This window comes from Sapajus apella, unplaced genomic scaffold (genome assembly GCF_009761245.1).
Source record: "Sapajus apella isolate SASKATOON/1434 unplaced genomic scaffold, GSC_monkey_1.0 scaffold2, whole genome shotgun sequence".
NCBI lineage: Eukaryota > Metazoa > Chordata > Mammalia > Primates > Cebidae > Sapajus > Sapajus apella.
In genome coordinates this window covers 57,231,326-57,252,113 of record NW_022436942.1, presented here as the reverse complement: position 1 = coordinate 57,252,113, position 20,788 = coordinate 57,231,326, and the positions used below count along the sequence as shown (strand labels likewise).

The 20,788-nt window shown below is 43.7% G+C and overlaps 1 protein-coding gene across 45 annotated transcripts in view; it reads left to right on the top strand.

Annotated features, from left to right (window-relative positions):
• Positions 1-20,788, top strand: part of ANKS1B (ankyrin repeat and sterile alpha motif domain containing 1B) — a 1,261,971-nt gene that overhangs the window by 1,220,693 nt on the left and 20,490 nt on the right. For all 45 annotated transcript variants that reach the window (XM_032285364.1, XM_032285340.1, XM_032285282.1 and 42 more), the window contains one exon: positions 3,562-3,699. In XM_032285364.1, the coding sequence (XP_032141255.1) occupies positions 3,562-3,699 (138 nt within the window). The remainder of the gene's footprint in view (positions 1-3,561; positions 3,700-20,788) is intronic.

The following is a 20,788-nucleotide window of genomic DNA, read 5'->3' as shown; positions in this document are numbered from 1 at the left end:
CTGCTCAACAAAATAAGAGAGGACACAAACAGATGGAGAAACATTCCATGTTCATGGTTAGGAAGAATCAATATCGTGAAAATGGCCATACCGCCCAAAATAATTTACAGATTCAACACTATCCCCATCAAGCTGCCAATGACCTTCTTCACAGAACTGGAAAAAAACACCTTAAACTTCATATGGAACCAAAAGAGAGCCCACATAGCCAAGTCAATTCTAAGCAAAAAAACAAAGCGGGAGGCATCACACTACTGGACTTCAAACTATACTACAAGGCTACAGTAATCAAAACAGCATGGTACCAGTACCAAAACAGAGATATAGACCAATGGAACAGAACAGAGGCCTCAGAGGCAACACAGCATTTCTACAACCATCCGGTCTTTGACAAACCTGACAAAAACAAGCAATGGGGAAAGGATTCCCTGTTTAATAAATGGTGTTGGGAAAACCAGCTAGCCATGTGCAGAAAGCAGAAACTGGACCCCTTCCTGACACCTTACACTAAAATTAACTCCAGATGGATTAAAGACTTAAACATAAGACCTAACACCATAAAAACTCTAGAAGAAAATCTAGGCAAAACCATTCAGGACATAGGTGTAGGCAAGGACTTCATGACCAAAACACCAAAAGCATTTGCAACAAAAGCTAAAATGGACAAATGGAACCTAATCAAACTCCACAGCGTCTGCACAGCAAAAGAAACAGTCATTAGAGTGAATTGGCAACCAACAGAATGGGAAAAAATTTTTACAGTCTACCCATCTGACAAAGGGCTGATATCTAGAATTTACAAAGAACTAAAACAGATCTACAAGATAAAAACAAGCCCATTCAAAAGTGGGCAAAGGATATGAACAGACACTTTACAAAAGAAGACATACATGAGGCCAACAAACATATGAAAAAATGCTCATCATCACTGGTCATTAGAGAAATGCAAATCAAAACTACATTGAGATACCACCTCACGCCAGTTAGAATGGCGATCATTTAAAAATCTGGAGACAACAGATGCTGGAGAGGATGTGGAGACATAGGAACACTTTTGCACTGTTGGTAGGAGTGTAAATTAGTTCAACCATTGTGGAAGACAGTGTGGCGATTCCTCAAGGACCTAGAAATAGAAATTCCATTTGACCCAGCAATCCCATTACTGGGTATATATCCAAAGGATTACAAATCGTTCTACTATAAGGACACGTGCACATGAATGTTCATTGCAGCACTGTTCACAATAGCAAAGACCTAGAGCCAACCCAAATGCCCATCGATGATAGACTGGACCAGGAAAACGTGGCACATATACACCATGGAATATTATGCAGCCATCAAAAACGATGAGTTCGTGTCCTTTGTAGGGACATGGATGAACCCGGAAACCACCATTCTCAGCAAACTGACACAAGAACAGAAAGTCAAACGCCGCATGTTCTCACTCATAGGCAGGTGTTGAACAGTGAGAACACATGGACACAGGGAGGGGAGCATCACACACTGGGGTCTGTTGGGGGGAAATAGGGGAGGGACAGCAGGGGGTGGGGAGTTGGGGAGAGATAGCATGGGGAGAAATGCCAGATATAGGTGAAGGGGAGGAAGGCAGCAAATCATGCTGCCGTGTGTGTACCTATGCAACAATCTTGCATGTTCTTCACATGTAACCCAAAACCTAAAATGCAATAAAGAAAAAATAAATACTCATTCATCCCTAATTCAGTTTTCTACTTGAAGGAATGCTATCTGGATGCCAGAAGAGGATCTTGATCTTCTAGTTTGAAACTTATCTTGCAGTAGAACGTAACTTGTTTATGGGATTTCAATTGCAATGTGAATTATTTTTTTGACAGAGCACTCCATGTAATGTCAACACACAAGGCCACGGTGAAGAATGTCTTAATTTAATTTTCTTTTATGATTTAATTCTGTAATTGCCTCCAAACCACTCAGCTTGGTAGAGTGAGGGACATGAAGTACTTGCTGAGGGTGCTGGCAGGGAAGGACATTTTCTAAGCATTTTTAGGCATTGATGGGTGTACACGGAACACTATATTGCCAACAGGTTATTTAAGACAGTGCAATTAAAAAGTAATTAGAGAAACTAAAGCATTGAGGGTTGTAGATCTGTGACAACTGCAAAAAACACAAATGGGATATTATAAGATAAATGATGGCACTATTACGTGAGTTTTTTTTCTTTTCTTTTTAAACATATCTATATATCAAAAGAAATTTCTAGCAGAGTTTGCAGCCAAGCTGCTTCATGGTTATTTTGTGCTTCAGGACAATGGTACTTAAACCTTTCTCCCACAGGGGAAGAAGGCACAAAGAGATGTTAGAGAGGAGAAAATACAATTCTTGTTAAGCCAGTAAGAGGGAGGTAGAGATGATGAAAGGCATTGCAATGCATTTCAAAGAGCCTGAGCCACAGTCAGACAACCCCAAATTTCAGTCCCACCCCAGCACCTGCTCCGCATAAGGCACTTAAATTCTTTGAGTACCAGTTGCTTCACCTGTAAAATAATAATGGTAGCAACACCACCACCTCCTAATTATACACAGAGGATGTAGTTAGGAAAGGGTTGTTAATATGTCCGCAGGGCCCGGATCAAGCAAGGTATCCAAGACCTGAATCTTGCAGTCTGGTGTTTCTCTTATCAGCTCCCTGCATCCTAGTTTCCATGGAGAAACCACCTGAGGCTTCCACCTGCCTGCTTCCTTCAGTACCTGCCCTTGCTCTGAGGGAGAAGGAACAGGACATGAGAACATTGTGCAAGCACAATGGCAAGGGATTTGAAGAGCCTCGTTGAGTCAGATCTCTTCTCATACACAGGAAGCGACAGATGATCCTTTCCATACAGAATTAGCAGAAAGCAGAGCTGCACAGCTACAAGTGGACATGGGGAATGGAAACAGTCAAATACTTAGTAATTACTGTTATTTTTAAGAGTGGAGGCCGGATGCGGTGTCTCATGCCTGTAATCCCAGCATTGTGGGAGGCTGAGGAAGGCAGATCACCTGAGGTCAGGAATTCAAAATTAGCCTGGCCAACATAATGTAAACCCCATCTCTACTAAAAATACAAAAATTAGCCAGGCGTGGTAGCATGCGCCTGTAGTCCCAGCTACTTGGGAGGCTGAGGCAGAATTGCTTGAACCTGGAAGGGGGAGGCTGAGGCAGGAGAATTGCTTGAACCTGGGAGGGGGAGGCTGCAGTGAGCTGAGATTGTGCCACTGCACTCCAGCCTGGGAAACAAAGTGAGACTCTTGTCTCAAAAAAAAAAGTGGCCGCCACCCAGACTGCTTCCGTGCACAGCACCTGGTGAGAACCGCAGCTCCAGGATATGACTATGTTGGGTTGTTTTTAATTAAATGAAAATATTTCTGCCAGATCTGGCATTCATTTACCCACAAACAATACAGTGGACCACTTTGAGTGTTGCTGGTCTAAAACACTCTAGAAAGAAGGAAAGCAACTGCTTCGCGGATTGCTTGTCCTTGTTATCAGATATGCTGATTTGCAGAGGAAAACAATAATCATTTATGTTATCTCTTCCAGAACATAATTGCTGAGCATGAAATTCGTAATATCTCCTGTGCTGCCCAGGACCCAGAAGACCTCTCAACATTCGCCTATATCACAAAAGATTTGAAATCCAATCACCACTACTGTCATGTGTTTACTGCCTTCGATGTGGTGAGTACTTCCCCTTCAAACAGATAGACTTTTCAAAATAGTCCTGGACTGTATTGAAAGCCCACCTTATCAACATACTAGCTTGGCTTGTTTACTCGGTATTAAGATACATACCAAGTGTATATGTTTGCTAGGGCCGCCATAACAAAGTACCACAGACTGAGTGGCTTAAACGACAGAAATTCATTTTCTTAGTTTCTGGGGGCCGGAAGTGCAAGACCAGTGTGTCACCGGGTTGGGATTCTCCTGAGGCCTCTCTCCCTGCCTTGCAGATGCCTGCTGATATGGCTTGGCTGTGTCCCTATCCAAATCTCACCTTGAATTGTAGCTCCCATAATTCCCACCTGTCATGGGAGGTACCCGGTGGGAGGTAATTGAATCATGGGGGAGGGTCTCTCCTGTGCTATTCTCATGATAGTGAATACATGTCACAAGATCTGGTGGTGTTATAAATGGGAGTTCCCCCATGCAAGCTCTCTCTTGCCTGCCACCACGTAAGACATGGCTTTGCTCTTCGTTCACCTGCTACTGTGGTGGTTAGGCCTCCCCAGCCATGTGGAACTGTGAGTCAGTTTAATCCCTTTCTTTTATAAATTACCTAGTCTTAGGTACGTCTTTATTAGCAGTGTGAGAACAGACTAATAAAGCTGCCCACTTCTTGTATCCTTATGTCGCCTTTCCTCTGTGCTTGAATGTTGGGTCCAAATTTCCTCTTGTTAGGGACACCAGTCAGACTGGATTAGGACCCACCCTAATGACCTCACTTTAACTGAATCACCACTTTCAGGGCACTGTCTTCAAATACAGCCACATTTTGAGATACTGCGTGTTAAGGCTGGAACATAGGAATTTTGAGTGGGTCACAGTTCTCTTCATAACACCAAGTACCTTTTTGGCAGGCTAGGCTCTTTGGAGATTTTTCTGTATTTTCATTCTTCCATTCAACTTAGAATGCCAACTCTACCTAGTATCTCTATTGCCATTACTCAAATACTAATTTCACTTTTCAGACTTGAAAAATTCCTTTGTTTCTCTGGGACCAAAATATAGTAAAGGTCTTACAGCTTCCTTGTCCCTCACTCTGTCTGTTGGTTTCTCCAGTAGCCATTTCTAAGTACTAGGGCATAATAATTGAGTTTGCCTCATACAAATCTGTAGTTTTCTATATTGAATAGGAGCCAGATTAGATACCTACAGGTAGTAATTGGGAACTCCAAGGTTTGGCCCACATGCTCATTCAGAAATTAGTCTTAGCCAGGCACAGTGGCTTGCAACTATAATCCCAGCACTTGGGAAGCCAAGGCGGGCAGATCACTTGAGCTCAGGAGTTGAAGACTAGCCTGAGGAACATGGTGAAACCCCATCTCTATAAAAATGCAGAAGAAAAATAGCTGGTTATGATGGCACATTCTTGCAGTCCCAGATACCTGAGAGACTAAGGTGGGAGGATTACCCATACCTGGAAGGTCAGGTTTGCAGTGAGCTGTGATCACATCACTGCACTCCAGCCCGGGTGACAGAGTGAGACCCTGTCTCATTTTTTTAAAGAAGTTACTCTCGGCCACACACAGTTCATGGTAAAATTCCGGTACTTTGGGAGGCCAAGGTGAGAGGACCACTTGAGCTCAGGAGTTCAAGACCTGCCTGGGCAACATAGACTTTACATATATATATTGCCAGGCATGGTGGTGCACACCTGTAGTCCTATTTGCTTAGGAGGCTGATGAGAGAATCACTTGAGCCCACGAGATTGAGCCTTCACAGCTATGATCGCACCACTGTACTCCAGCCTGGGCTACAGAGCGAAACCGTGTCTCAAAAAAAAAGTTAGTCTTGTAATGACATCCTTCTGGAATTGCACCACTTCCAGTTATAGCCATACTTGTCATTAAACCTAAAAGATAGCTCATATATTACAAACTTGGAAAATGAAAATAATGAAAAGAAACAACAAATGTTTCTTTAAGATTGATATGCCCTCGCGGTGGTACAAATTGCTTGAGGATATCTCTGATAGAGTATATTAATAATTTATAATCAGAAGAATTTGAAAATGCCACTTTGATGATTCTGCTCTGCTTACTGGGTTTGAAATATACATATTTAAAGAATCAGAAATTGCCGGTAATATATTCATGAGAGGCCTGCCCCCAGTTCAATGCCATGGTTAGAAGACTGCCTGAAGCAATGTTTTCCAGTTCTGAAGAACACCTGTAAGCCAAGGCCAACCGTAATCCAAAATCTACACCAGCCTAAGGTCTGTGAGTCAGGCAGCTCATGCTCAGAGCATTTATATCATGCTACATGTTCCTCACCCCTTTTCGTTTTTCAAGATTGAAAATGAGAAAGAATGCTCATGAGCCTTTAACAAAAGTCCCTTCCATTTGGGGAGGCGTGAGGAGAGTAATAGAAAGGTAGTGTGTGGTAACAGTACAGACTGCAAAGCAAAGCCCTGCAAGGCTACTCTAAATATCTCTGGAAGTGTTTGTTTGCATGGGGTTAAAGTGTTGATTAAAGCCATTTCATTCAGAGTTTATAAGGACATGCAGTGTTAGGTTTCTGGTGCCTTAAACATAACTTGCCATTCTTGTAAAATTTGATTGTTTCTTTATACAGTCGAATTTCATCCTGTTCACATCTATTTTGGTTTGCGTGAAACACCTTTCTCTATAGGGGTAGGATTGATGTCATAGAAAGACAGAATACCAAAGTTCATATCGCAAATCGGCTATCTCTCTACTCCCTAGGCTGAGAGAAGTTGCTGGACTTTTCCGAGTCCCAATTTTCATGGCTAGAGAACAGAGACAACAGTTTGTACCTTGCAGGTCTTCACCAGGAGTGAAATGAAGGAACATATGTAGAGTGCTTCATAAATAACAGGTGTTCAGTGTTTGTTCCTTCACCTCCTCCTTCTCTTTGCCTATTGACGTCAGTTCACAGCCTGACCCTTTTTCTGCTAAAAGACATAAGATAGGTTTGACAGATGTGTATTTCTCTTCCAAAATTTTCCTACTGCCATTAGGAAAAAATCGAAAAAGTGGAAGCAATAAACAAACATTAAAATATAAACAGCAGAAAGAAAACATTGACTCCACAGACCTTGCTGCCTCTAGACCGTGGTTGCATTGAGCATCAGCATGAATACTCTGATACTTCTCAGGATGAATTCCAGCCTTTTCCTAAGTATTGCAGCATCTCTTTCAGTAAAATTAGTTTTTAAGGTAATATATAATTTGCCTTCATAAGAGCATCTAAAGCATTTTTCCACATCAAACTAAAACTGGTATCCGTGGACTATCTGCCCCCTCGAGTTTGTTAGCTGTATATATATATATGTATGTGTGTACATGTGACACCAGAATACTGAGGTGAAATGTTGGGGGAAGAAATAGTCAACTGTTTAGTTTTATGATGAACATCATATCCCTGATAAACTTGGAAAACATACAGAGAATTGCTTCAACATTTATATTTTTATCCAGGTGTTTTATTTAATGTAGACATTACTAACTTAAGATTCTCACATCAGTTCCAAATGGCTTTCATCTTCCACAGATCCTCCATTTTAATCCTCTCTAGGTGAACACAGTTTGTCAAACCTCGAAATTGGTAACAAAGGTCACCAGCCTTGACCTGGGACTTTGAGCAATTCTGCAATATAACAAGCTTCACTTGCACTGAAAAAAAGCTTCTTTGAGCATGGATTTTGTATCTTTATGTAGGGCAGTTCAATACCAGTCCAGTCTTTAAAAATATTTTGATAGGAATCAGTCCCCTGGGCTGCCCTAAATGGCAAAAAAAAAAAAAAAAAAAAAAAACCTGTAATACCTCAAATACACATTTAACCATTTAGCTGGTGTGTGTGTGTGTGTGTGTGTGTGTGTGTGTGTGTGTGTACATTTTTAATTGTGAAGTTACTACTTTTTTTACCTTGAAGACGTTTTATGGGTCACACGTTTTTATGTACTGTTATCACATATCACGTTTTTATCTGATATCATCAAGAAAATTCAGTCAGTAATGTCTAGGAAGTTTTCCGTTTATGAACAGTTAGATTTGAAGTTCAGAGCATTTTCTCATAGAAATTGTAGTCTGGGAAAGGAGGCCTAGAGCCCCCCTGCAGAAACTACCATGTGAGTTGAACATAGTTTATGTGCTATGGGACTCTGCAGGGCCTCAAGTGTGCTCAGATGTGAGGAGGGAGTGGAGTGTGCAGGGATTCTCAAGTTTATTTGGCCATGGTAGCCTTTTTTTGGTGGGAGGAGAGCACCTCACAGAGGTGGCCTTCTGCAGAACACAGTTTGGAAAACGTTACATTTGATGATACCTAAGCCCGTGTTTGTTGCTTGGAATCTACCATAAATTCAGTTTGTGATAGTTTCAGTTTTAAATGATGGGAAGATGAAAATAAAAAGACTAGAGCAAAACAGAATTAGGGTTTTCAAGAAGAAAAAACAGTATATACCCACAGGCAAGCACCAAGCCTGCTCTGTATTCTGGAGTCTATACTCTCGTTATTGTTGGAGCTGATTTCTAATCACATCCCTAACTTTCTAGGCCTGGAACACATCTCACCCACTGGAGAACAAAAGGTTCCCCAAACTCCACCTTCTTGGGGAAGAGGGAACCGTAGGGGTGAGTAGAAAAGAAGGACGTGTTATGAGACTAGGAGTTGTGACAGTTAAAATGGACTCAGCTTTTCTCTCCTCCATTCGTATCTCAAATGAGTGGAGAGAATTATACACAGATGGGATTGCAAGAGATGGAATGGGTATTTCAGTGGCACCAGATCCCAAGGCCGAAGTGATCTGCCTCAGAAGGCCACTATAGGTGAGAGAGAGAAACAACCAAGGTAATTTCAAAACTGTTGTCTTCTGTATTTTATTTGCTCTGTTATTGTAGCTTTCTCCGTAATAGAGAGTTGACATAGGTCATCAGAAAGATTTTGTTGCATTCTCTACGGGAGTATCAGATTTCTATCAAATATCTGAGAAGAGCCTCATTCAATAGTTTTAAATGTTAAAAGGTTTTCTTTCTTTCTTTCATTGTTTCTATCTCTCCCTCCCTTTCTCTCCCCTCCCTCCTGCTTTCACCCAGGCTGAAGTGTAGTTGTGCAATCTCAGCTCACTGAAACCTCTGCCTCCCAGGTTCAAGCAATTCTCCTGCCTTAGCCTCCCAGGCTCCTGAGACTACAGGCACGTGCTAATACACCCAGCTAATTTTTTGTATTTTCAGTAGAGACAGGGTTTCACCAGTTGGTCTTGAACTCCTGACCTCATGATCCTCCTGCCTTGGCCTCCCAAAGTGCTGGGATTACAGGCGTGAGCCACCATGCCTGGCCAAAAGGTTTTCTTTCTTTTTAATAGCATTAGAAGCCATGAATTTGCTGCCAGCGCCTTGCTTATTCTCACTCCTCTGTAAAGAATGTGTTTCAGTCTTTGATATTTTTAACAATGCTCATTTTTCGCATGCAACTCCCAAATCCTGTGCTCCTGTGTGTGCAGCACATGGCGAGGCTGAGGCAGCCTCAGGAGTGCGTAGGGAACACTGAAGGCATGGTGTGGGGTGGGCGGGACATGTGGGAGATGGAGCTCCCTCTTCCCTGTGCTTTCTTGGCTGAACGTGAGCCATGCAAGGATCTAGGCTGGAGAAACAGAAGTGACAAAACGCAGGAAAACATGGTCAGCCAACTGTGTGATCACCTTCTGTAGTACTCTCCCATCCATATGCATGAAGCCAGCCAAAGTGCGGGGCAAGAGAAACACTAGCATCCACCACGTGACCATGATCAGTGATACCTACGCCACTTCCAACTTTGGCTCTGATATGGTTTTGCTTATTGGTTTTCTCGTCCATTTAATACAATTTAAATTCCTGGCCGGGTGCAGTGGCTCATGCCTGTGTAAACCCCAGAATTTTGGGAGGCTGAGGCAGAAGGATCACTTGAGTCCAGGAGTTCAAGACCAGCCTGGGCAACATAGGGCAACCCTATCTCTGAAAAAAAAAAAAAGCCAGGCATGGTGGCACACACCTGTTGCGCCAGCTACTAGGGAGGCTGAAGCTGAGGTGGAAGGATCACTTGGGCCTGGGAGGCACTGGGCCGTGATTGCTCCACCGCACTCCAGCCTAGGCAACAGAGCAAGACCCTGTCTCAAAAAAGAAGAGAAATTTTTAAATTCTTAAGTTCTTAAATGCTGAGATAACTTGCATGGAGTAGTTTGAGGTCCCTGAAGAACAATATTTGTGGCTTATGTTTCAGAGGTTGTCCCACAAAGAACTTAAAGATGCAAAAGAATTCTTGCTATTGTTGATGTTAGTTCACCTCTGACTGAATTAATGTCATGGAGGCAGGTGATCTCTCTCATTCTGTTTCTCATTTTCTCCACCTGAAAATAGCCTTCAACGTATTTGACTGTGATACTGTGGAAAAAAAAAAAGGCAATATAAGAAAAATGTCACAGTGCATAGAGCCCTTAAAAATTGAACTCGAACACTTTCCCTGGTTACTCTTCTGCATACAAAGTGGCAACCTACAGGTAAAGTAGAAGCCATTGCCTGGCCCTGTCCAGCCAGCAAGTCAGTTGCAGGAGGGCCGCAGCTCCTAAGAGTAGCAGATGGCCCTGATGGAATAAAAAAGACAGCATCCCAATCCCAATGGTCCTTCTATGCTAATACCACCCCCTCCCAAAAAAGAATAGATAAATTAACTCGTGCGGGGTTTCATATATCCAGATGTCCTCTCCATTGGCATAAATCGCTGAGAATGAACCAGGCCACAAAGACAAAGGTGGTTGGATATTCAGAGATTAATAGTCTGTCTGTATTTTCTCTGCTCCCTATTTTGGGGGTGGGGAATAATGTTATCAGTGCCTTAAACTGATCCCATTTTTTGTAAAGTTAGAAAGCAGACATTCTGGCATTGTTTTCACAGATTGCTTTGCAGCATTTATGCATGTATTTGTTGTACCCCTCACTTCTTAAATAACTGGCTGTCAGTGTCATGTTCAGGGGGTGGCCTTTAGAATAGGTCTGGTTTTGAATCCCAGATCTGCAATCTTAGCTTCATAGTTTGGGTGAGAATGCCATGGGCCAGGCAGTTGCTTATGCCTATAATCCCAACATCTGGGAGGCCAAGGCAGACAGATCACCTGAGGTCGGGAATTCCAGACCAGCCTGACCAACATGGTAAAACCTCGTCTCTACTAACATACAAAAATTAGCCAGGCATGATGGTACACACCTGTAATCCCAGCTATTCAGAAGCCTGAGGCAGGAGAATCAATCGAACCTGGGAGGCAGAGGTTACAGTGAGCCAAGATGGTGCCACTGCACTCCAGCCTGGGTGACAGAGCAAGACTCTGTCAACAAAACAAACAAAAAAAAAAGAATGCCTCTAATCTTCAGCTTCCTAATCTGTAAAATAGAGAAAGAGATTATAATTGGATACCTCCTATGGTGATTGTAAGGATTAAACAAGGTGACACATACCCATTTCCAGCACATGCTGTTTAATAACTCTTAGCTGCTGAGGTTGGGGAGAGTAGCAGAAGCAGTTAATAGTGATTCTTGTATTCTTGTCAGACCCAGTGTGACGATTTATATCCCAGTTTTTGGTTCACAACGTGTTTGTTGCTGCGTTCTTCCACATCCGAGGAAAAAAGTCAGATTCCATATAAAATGCATTGCTGTATTGACAGAGTGTCTGCCATGCAGCAGACACACATCCCTGCTCCCAGGAGCTTATGGTCCTGCAAGAGCTGAAGGGACACAAGCAAATAGTTCCAACAAAATCAGATCCATGCTACCCGGGCACTGCACCAGCAGCCAGCAGGATGGGCTCTCCAAGAGGAGGGGCTCTCCAAGAGGAGGGGCTCTCCAAGAGGAGGGGCACGTAGGTTGGAAGCTGAATCTTTAGTCTGTGTGAACACGTGGTCGGTTTGGAGGCATGGCAACTCGTTAACTCAATTCAGAATAGTGAACTTGGGATATCAGGTAAGCATTTGCAGTAAGTAAAGGAAAAGCCTTTTATATTTGCTGTACTGACTAAACCAAGGAAATGGGCATATCCATTTGAGAAGGATTTAAACAACAAGGGTTCAAATTAAAAAGGTTTGAATCTGGTGAGTGACCCATGTCCAGTGCCTCACAAGTTAGTGAAGAGGCCAGGTGCGGTGGCTCATGCCTGTAATCCCAGCAATTTGGGAGGCTGAGGCAGGTGAATCACTTGAGGTCAGGAGTTTGTGACCAGCCTGGCCAACATGGTGAAACCATGTCTCTACAAAAAATTAGCCAGGCGTGGTGGCGGGCACCTGTAATCCCAGCTACTTGGGAGGCTGAAGCAGGAGAATCTCTTAAACCCAGGAGGTGAAGGTTGCACTGAGCCAAGATCACGCCACTGCACTCCAGCCTGGGTGACAGAGTGAGACCCTGTCTTGAAAAAAAAAAAAAAAAAATTAGTGAAGAGTTCCCTACAGCTTCCACTGGAGGTTTTACTGTTGAGAATCTGGAAAGAGAGGTTGAACTCTGGCAATTCCTCCTCCTGTGCAGGCCAGTCCCTCTGGATGGGCTGTGGTTCCGTGAAGACCAGTGACCACTGTGTCAGGCTGCAGTGTGTGACGTCCACAGAGAACCTGGAATGCTATTAATATAAGAAAGCAAGTCATGGTTTAGCAAAGCAGGGCCCAATCTCCTGTACTTGGGGTGAGGCATAAAGTTAGTTAAGCCTTGGCAGATACAGTGGAATGCTCTGGTTTTTGAAGAACGTGTAATGGCATGCGAAGACCAGCCAGGAGATAATGTTGTGTGAAAAAGCAACTTTATGAGACTACACATAAAGTATGACTATGATTTTAGACTCATAAAGTATGCTAGTTTTTAAATTCATAAATATTCATATAGGAAATGAAAGTATTTGGGTGTATATACAAATATAAAAAGAAAATGCACCAAAATGTTAGCAGTAGCCATATCCCATCAGTGAAATTTCAGAGCTGAATTTTATTTCCTCCTTTATTCTTTGTATTTTCAAAATTTTCTACGTGTGCCCCTGTTATAATTCGAGAGAAAAAGGAACCTCGTGGCTCTTCTAGTTAGCCAAAATCAGCTCTAAAGAAGCGACCTGCCTTTTGGCCAGCTGATTTGTCATCCTGGCTCAGATAGACATCTTAGCAGAATTGCTAATACTTGTTTCTAAATGCTGAAGGCTATGATTGGGCACTATTTATTTCTGTACAATCTGCGAAGACTAATTTCTGGCTGGTAATTGAGAGAACTAACTGTAGGTAGAGCTATAGAGATGTCAATGAATTCTGTGAATATGCCCAGAATATTCTCGAAGTTATTTTTGCCTCAGGACGTGGGTGAAGCAAGTTGTAGACCAGGCTTACCCCAGGTCTTAAAAAAAAAAAAAAAGAAGAAGAGTACATGCAAAATAAAGCCTGAAAAGAAATGTCGCTTCTTTTTAGAGACCCCATTGAGAACCCAGATTGAAAAAAACCTTCCTGTGTCTTCAGACCCGCTGTGGCAGTATCTGCACTTGTCCAGCTTTTGTCCTTCAGGTCTGCCTGTGGGAGAGAGAGAAGAAGGAAGAAAGGAATTGGCTCTGGCCATCCATATTCCGCCCTTTTCTTAACCTTAAGGTGCAAGTTCCCTTATTTTAGGGACCTACCAGGTAGCTTCCTTTCTGTGTTTAGCCAACAAACATTTGTTGAGCACCTGACCTAAGCCCTAGAGATGCAAAGCCCAGTGAGACCAGAGCCCTCAAGGAGCTCAGTCAACTAGGGGAATCAGCCCTACAAAGAGAAAATCATAATAACATGCAGTAAGTAGGGCTGTGCCCAAGGAATTGTGGGACCACAGAGGAGGGGCACCTAACTTAGCCAAGGTGGAGGAGGGACAGGAAAGAAGGCTTCTGGAGATGATTCCCAAGGCAAATCTTCAAGGATAAGCAGTAACTCACCAGGCAAAGGTGGGAGATGATGGGAAACACGTGTATTGCCAAGAAGAAAAGCCGTTTTATAATAGATGAAATGCTTGGCCATCTGGAATATCATTTGGGAGTAATGGCTGGAATGAAGACGTTTTCTGAGATGAAGGGCTGCCCCTTGGTGACTGCCTCTCTGAGCTCTAGCTGGTGTGTTATGGAGCCCTGCAGTCTGGCCTCTGGGTAACATCCCACTGTTTAGCACAGCATCAACTGTGCATGCATCTCTAAACTGAATCTGTAGTTAACTAGGTAAAAGATAGCCCCTTCTAATCAGAGAATCCTGGAACTCCCAGGGTGGAAAGGGACCAACAGGTGACCTGGACCACACTCACTTCTCAGTGGCAGTGATAGGTGCTGTAGGTAGGTGGCCCGTGGTGGAGCTGACCCATGCAGGTGATCCAGGGACTCTGTTTATGGCCTCTATTCACTGATAGACACTTTACTAGCAGACATCCCAACGTACCTCATGACACCCGAGCTTTTCTGCCCTGGGCTCCCATATACAGACACACCCCTTCCCTTGAAGGTGTTGTCTGCATCTGTGCCCTCTTCATGGTGTGGGTGAGCTTCTGCTGACCCCATCCTGGCCTGCAGCTCTCTGATGCTACGAAACAAATACATTTGTTCCTTCCATTCCAGTCATGAAAATGTGACCATTGTTTCTCTTAATGCTAATGCAAAGCACTGTGAGGCAGGTCAAAATGGTCCACTCAGAAAGAGCATCCTCTGAGCCTCGGCCAGGAGGGCCTTTCCTCCCTGGACGGCCTCCCTCCCAGAGTCTTCCTTCCTCCTTTGTCACATACACCAGATGAGATGAAGGTTTGTGCCTGACATACCCTGTCAGCCATTTGGGCAGTAATGCGTTCAACAAAGTAAGCCCTGGGATAATATCTAAGTAAACAAATGGACACTGTTTATACCATGCCTCATTCCATGAAGGATTGAAGACAGCCTACATGAATAGGTATGGTAGCCTGAGAATACACAGATATACACAAATCTGAATTAGGGAAAACAGACTAAACGAAGCTCCACATCAAGGGAAAAGTTCTAACATCAATATACAGACCACGGAGTTCTGTAAAGGTATCAGAGCTGAGCTGTCTCTGGCTCAGAGCTTTTAGCTCTGAGCTTCCTGGAAGTCAAGGCAAAAGGGGAAATATAGTAACTTTATGCTCCATATTTCTTGGAAAGAAAAGTATACCCCTTCCTCTCAGAAAACAATATTTTAATAAGACTTAAGTATGAAAGAACTTTCTGTCCTAGACTCCCATGAGGGGATACTGTGTAATAAATGTCTTCACCGACATCTGTACAATGAATCTCCAGAACACAAGATGGTGTTCTAGAGGGTCCCTCAATGAAATAGGCACAGAACACCAGCACGTTCATGAAAGCAATGAAGGTAGGATAGCCCAGTGGCATGAAACGCTGGCTAATCTGAAGTCAGATTTGTACTTGAATCCTGGCTCTGCCATTTCCTAACTGTATGAACTTGGCCAAGTTGTCAATTCCACTGATCATTAGTTTCTCACATGTAAAATGAGAATGATCATTCCTCCTCTACAAGATGTTGTGAGGTGTAAACAATCCACAGAAGGCACTTAGCCTCATCCCCAGGATGTAGTAGGCAGTACTGTGTGTAGTTGCTGCTGCCACTGCTTTATCATCATTATGAGAGGAAATAAAATATGGTTCAAGTTCATAGGCATTTTGACTTGGTGCAGAGATCAAACTTTTCACAGCTACAAGAGTGGATTGACTGCATGTCCATAAATTCATATCCACATAACATTTTTCACTTGGGCTTGGCAGAAATTGGACCATTAAAGGTTCTACTCCATACTTGGAGTAGAAGTATTAGGGTTTTTACAGCTTAAAGAAGAGCTGGATACTTTAAAATTTAACTGAGAAGATGTTAGGATTGGCATCCACTATGAAAACGGAAGAGCCTAAACAAGATTCTTTGCCGAATGAATGGGCAGCTTCCTAGCACATGGAGGTGAGCCAGAACAGCACCTGCAGAGAGGGCCTAGATTTTGCTGGAAAACAGTTCACAGCCCTCTCAGCCAGAGAATGAAAGGACCCTCAGAACCCCAAGGTGATGCAGAAAGAATAAGATACATCCTGGGCAACATAGCGAAACCTCATCTCTAAAAAACATTCAAAAATTAGCCAGGTGTGATGACACATACCTGTGGTCCCAGCTACTCCAGAGGCTGAGATGAGAGGATCACACGAGCCCTGGAGGTCAAGGTTCAGTGAGCCATGATCGCGTCACTGCACTCCAGCCTGAGCAACAGAGCAAGACTCTGTCTCAAAAAAAGAAAAAAAGCAAGAATAAGATTATTTTGAACTCGAAAGACTTTCTCTTGTTTTCAGACTGTAAAAATTATTAACCCTCATTTAAAGTTCAAAACATACCAAAAAAATAGACAAATCATCCAGTCTCAATATGCAGTGATAACTACTGTTCACATTTTGATCCACATTGCTATTTTCTATACATATATACAGATGCCAGCATGTTTTTATGTATACATATATTTTTACATAGTCTTTTAACCAGTTATTTTTATTATTATTTTTTTAGACGGAGTCTCACTCTGTCGCCCAGGCTGGAGTGTAGTGCAGTGACACAATCTCGGCTCACTGCAGCCTCCGCCTCCTGGGCTCAAGCAATTCTCTCCTGCCTCAGCCTCTCAAGTAGTTGGGATTACAGGTGCACACCACCGCAGCCGGCTAATTTTTTGTATTTTAGTAGAGACGGGGTTTCACCATGTTGCCCAGAGTGGTCTCGAACTCCTGACCTCAGGCAGTCTGCCCACTAGCAGATGAGATGGGACACCTTCCAGTTTTCATTTTAAATGGCTACCTAGTATTCTTCTTAATCAGTTCTCTAATAATGAAAATTTAAACACTTTAATGAATATTTTTGCACATGTATCAGTGAACCCTTGAGCCTAAGAGATTTCCAAACTAAGAAACAGAAAAATCTTAGTGATGTGCCAGTTAAAATAAATTATCGTCGTGGCAAGAGCTTTTTCTAGGGGACAGATTGCCCACCATCTATGATGCAGTCTAGTTTTTCTCATGCTAGACTGATGAATATGCTGGGTATGGCCTCAGGGACAAGGATGCAGGAGGACAGTGAGAAAGATTTCTTTGCCTCTCCATGAGACTTGGCGGACCCTTTCACTCCCTGATGTCATTCAGTGAGCACTTGCTGGACATTGTCTAGAGGTGAGGCATGGACCTGGCACTAGGGACACAGCCCGTAACACATGGAAGGGGCTCGGTAAATACCACGGTGATATTAAATATCCATGACTGCCTTGAAGAAACCACAGTAAATATAAGCTGACCTGCACATCTTCAGTTTGCAAAGAAAAGCAAGTTTGCATCCCCTGATTGCATTAGGATTTATCTTTATGATACGATGGTTCCTTAAGCTCCTCTAATGTAGCAGTTCTTAATTCACAGATCAAAATCCCTGGCCAGGTGCAGTGGTTCATGCCTATAACCCCAGCACTTTGCGGGGCCAAGGCAGGTGGATTAGTTGAGGCTAGGAGTTCAAGACCAGCCTGGCCAACACAGTGAAACCCTGTCCCAACTAATATATGTGTACACACACACACACATATTTATACATACACGCCAAAAGTAGCCAAGCGTGGTAGTGCATGCCTATAATCCCAGCTACTCGAGGCTGAGGCAGGAGAGTCACTTGAACCCAGGATGTAGAGATCACACCACTGCACTCCAGCGATGGAGAGAGACATAGAGAAAGAAACAGAGGGAGGGAGGAAGGGAGGAAGGAGAAAGGAAAGAGAAAGAAAAAGAGAGGAGGGGAGAGAAGGAGAGAGGGAGACAGGAAGGAAGATCCCTGGAGAAGAGGAAAAGGGAAGAGGAGACTTTCTGTGCTTCTTAGGAGGGTTTCCCCATTGGATTGGGTCTCCCTGCCCTTCTTCCCAAATAGCCACTACTTAGAATGGGTGTTGCCTTGTATCCCTTACATCATCCTCAGGGAAACCAAAGATGAAGAATTCCTGTGTTGATGGTTCTTGTCGAGTTACAAAGGACACCTCCAGCCTGGAGTCTGCCTCTCAGTCAGACTGGGCATGAGACCCAGGCAAATGGACCAGTAGGTGCCCTCACCACAGCCAAGGTGGGTCAGTCACTCAGAAGCTCAACTGGCTTATGTTTTTTAAACATTTTTAACAGATTACAGAATTTTTTTATTTTATCTTATGTATAGTTCTAAGGTGTAATGGTCAAGAAGAGCATGGCCTCTCAGAACACCTGGATTCAAATCTCAGTTTGGCTGAGTGCTGACTTCATGAACAAGTTATTTAACCTTTCTGAGCTTATCTCATGTGCAAAACAGAAGTAATAGACCTACAGCATACAGATGTGGTTAGGATTTACATTAGAGAGTCCACGTCAAACACTTAGCACGGTGCATGGTACCCAGTAAATAATAAATGCTAGCTGGTATTGCCACTTGATTAAATAATAATATTAGCAATTCTCAGAACAATCCAATTAGGTGGACACTTCTTATGGTATTTTCCCCATTTTAAGATGAGAAAACCAAGGCTCAGAGTATGCGGTTTTCGGTAGTCACCCCTCCCATCTGCACCACATGCACGCGCACACACATGCACACGCACACATATGCAGCCCCCTCACATCTGCACCACATGCACACACAAACACGTGCACATGCACACATATGCAGCCTTCTTTCACTGGTCATCTGTGTAAGGTAGAAACTATTCCAGACCAATTGCCATAATAAATGTGTCTCAAAAGACATGCTAGAAAGACCAACGCAAGTAAATTCCAGCGAGCTTACATGAGGCAGGAAGAGCCAAGGTCGGAGACAGGCCAGGTTACAGCATTTGAGAGATGTGAGGTAATAAAGCTAAGTGAGTTTGAATTTATGCCCAAGGAAGGTAGTCACTGGCGATGAGAGCATGAGTTTACTGACTTCACTGCAGCGCTGTGGTTTGAGCTAGCAGATGGGATGGGACACCTTAATGCTTGCTGTGATCAGCAAGCTTCCCCACAGCCAGGACAGCCAGGCATGGGGACGGGGTGGCTCCAGGACTGGCCTGACTAAGCACCATTCATCGCAGCTCCTGGGTTCATAGGTCGTCTTCCTGCTGCCTGAATGAGGGTCCAGTCAGCCTTCTGTAGCATCACAGATAACTGGTGTTCCAGTTATCTATTGCTAACAAACCACCCCAAAATATAAAACAACATCCATGTATTATGTTCACAATTCTGCAAGTCAGGAATCTGGGCTGGGTGTGGCAGTCTTCCTCAACAATATCTGGGGCCTCAGCCAGGGTGGCTGCAATGGCTGGAGATGCTGGCAGCCAGCTGTAGCCATCTGTCTGGGCCTTGAGTCTTCTCCATGTCCTGTCTGCTGGAGCTCCAATTTCTTTGAGACCCCTTCACTCCCAAATCTTGAGCCTGGGCTGGGCTGGCCTGGCTGAAACCGTTGTTCTTTGCCAGGCAGCCTCTCCTTGTGGCTAGCTCAGGCATCCTCATAACATGACGATCTCAGGATGGTGAGGCTCTTTTTTTTATATATTTTTTAAGAGGGCATCTCAGCTGGGCATGGTGGCTCATGCCTGTAATCCCAGCATTTTAGGAGGCCAAGGCAGGTGGATCACCTGAAGTCAGGAGTTCAATACCAGCCTGATAAACATGGTGAAACCCTGTCTCTACTGAAAATGCAAAGAATTAGCCAGGTATGGTGGTGGTGGGTGCCTGTAATCCCAGCTACTTGGGAGGCTGAGGTGGGAGAATCTCTTGAATCCAGGAGGCAGAGGTTGCAGTAAGCCGAGATCATGCCATTGCACTCCAGCCTGGACAACAAAAGCGAGACTACATCTTAAAAAAAAAAAAAAAAAAAAAAAAAAAAAAAAAAAGTGGAGTCTTACTCTGTGGCCCAAGCTGGAGTGCAGTGGTGCAATCTCAGCTCACTGCAACCTCTGCCTCCCGGGTTCAAGCAATTCTCCTGCCTCAGCCTCCTGAGTAGCTTGGATTATAGGTGCCCACCACCAACCCTTTTTTTTTTTTTTTTTTTTTTGTATTTTTAGTAGAGGTGGGGTTTTACCGGTGTTGGGCAGACTGGTCTTGAACTCCTGACCTCAAGTGATCCACCCACCTCGGCCTCTATATTAGTCTGTTCTTCTACTGCTAATAAAGACATACCCGAGAGTGAGTAATTTATAAGGGAAGAGGCTTAATGGACTCACAGTTCCACATGGCTGGGGAGGCCTCACAATCATGGCAGAAGGCAAAGGAGAAGCAAAGGTACATCTTACATGGCAGCAGGCAAGAGAGCGCATACAGGGAAATTTCCCTTTATAAAACCATCAGATCTCATGAGACTTATTCACTATCACAAGAACAGCATGAGAAAGACCCGCCCCCATAATTCAGTTACCTCCCAATCGGGTCCCTCTACTACACATGGGAATTATGGGAGCTAGAATTCAAGATGAGATTTGGATGAGGACACAGCCAGACAATATCAGCCTCCCAAAGTGCTAAGATTACAGGCGTAAGTCACTGCATCCACCCAGGATGGTGAGACTTTTTTCATGACTAATTCCCCAGAGTAATGTTCCTAGAGGCCCAGGAGGAAGCTGCAAGACTCCTCATGATTCAACCTCACAAGTTCCAGTATGTTGCTTCTGCCACATCCTATGGGTCAAGCAAGTCAGTAAAACCAGTCCAGTTTCAAGGAGATTTGACTTCTCAACAGGGGAACACTATGGCATGCACAGAAGGGGAGAGTTGATGGCAGTCATCTTAGAGACAAGCTGGGTAGACACATGGGTTGGGCCAAAGCAGGGGATTTTGAGTACAGATACTGGTTCATGTCACAGTTCTGTAACTTTCTGTCTCTGATGTCTGGAAAGTTCTTTCACCTCTCTGAGCCTCCATTGCCTCATCTATAAAATGAGAATAATATGCTACTGAACGTGATTGTGGTAAGACTTAAATGGGACAAAGATGGCCGGGTGCAGTGGCTCACACCTGTAATCCCAGCACTTTGGGAGGCCAAGGAGGCAGATCACCTGA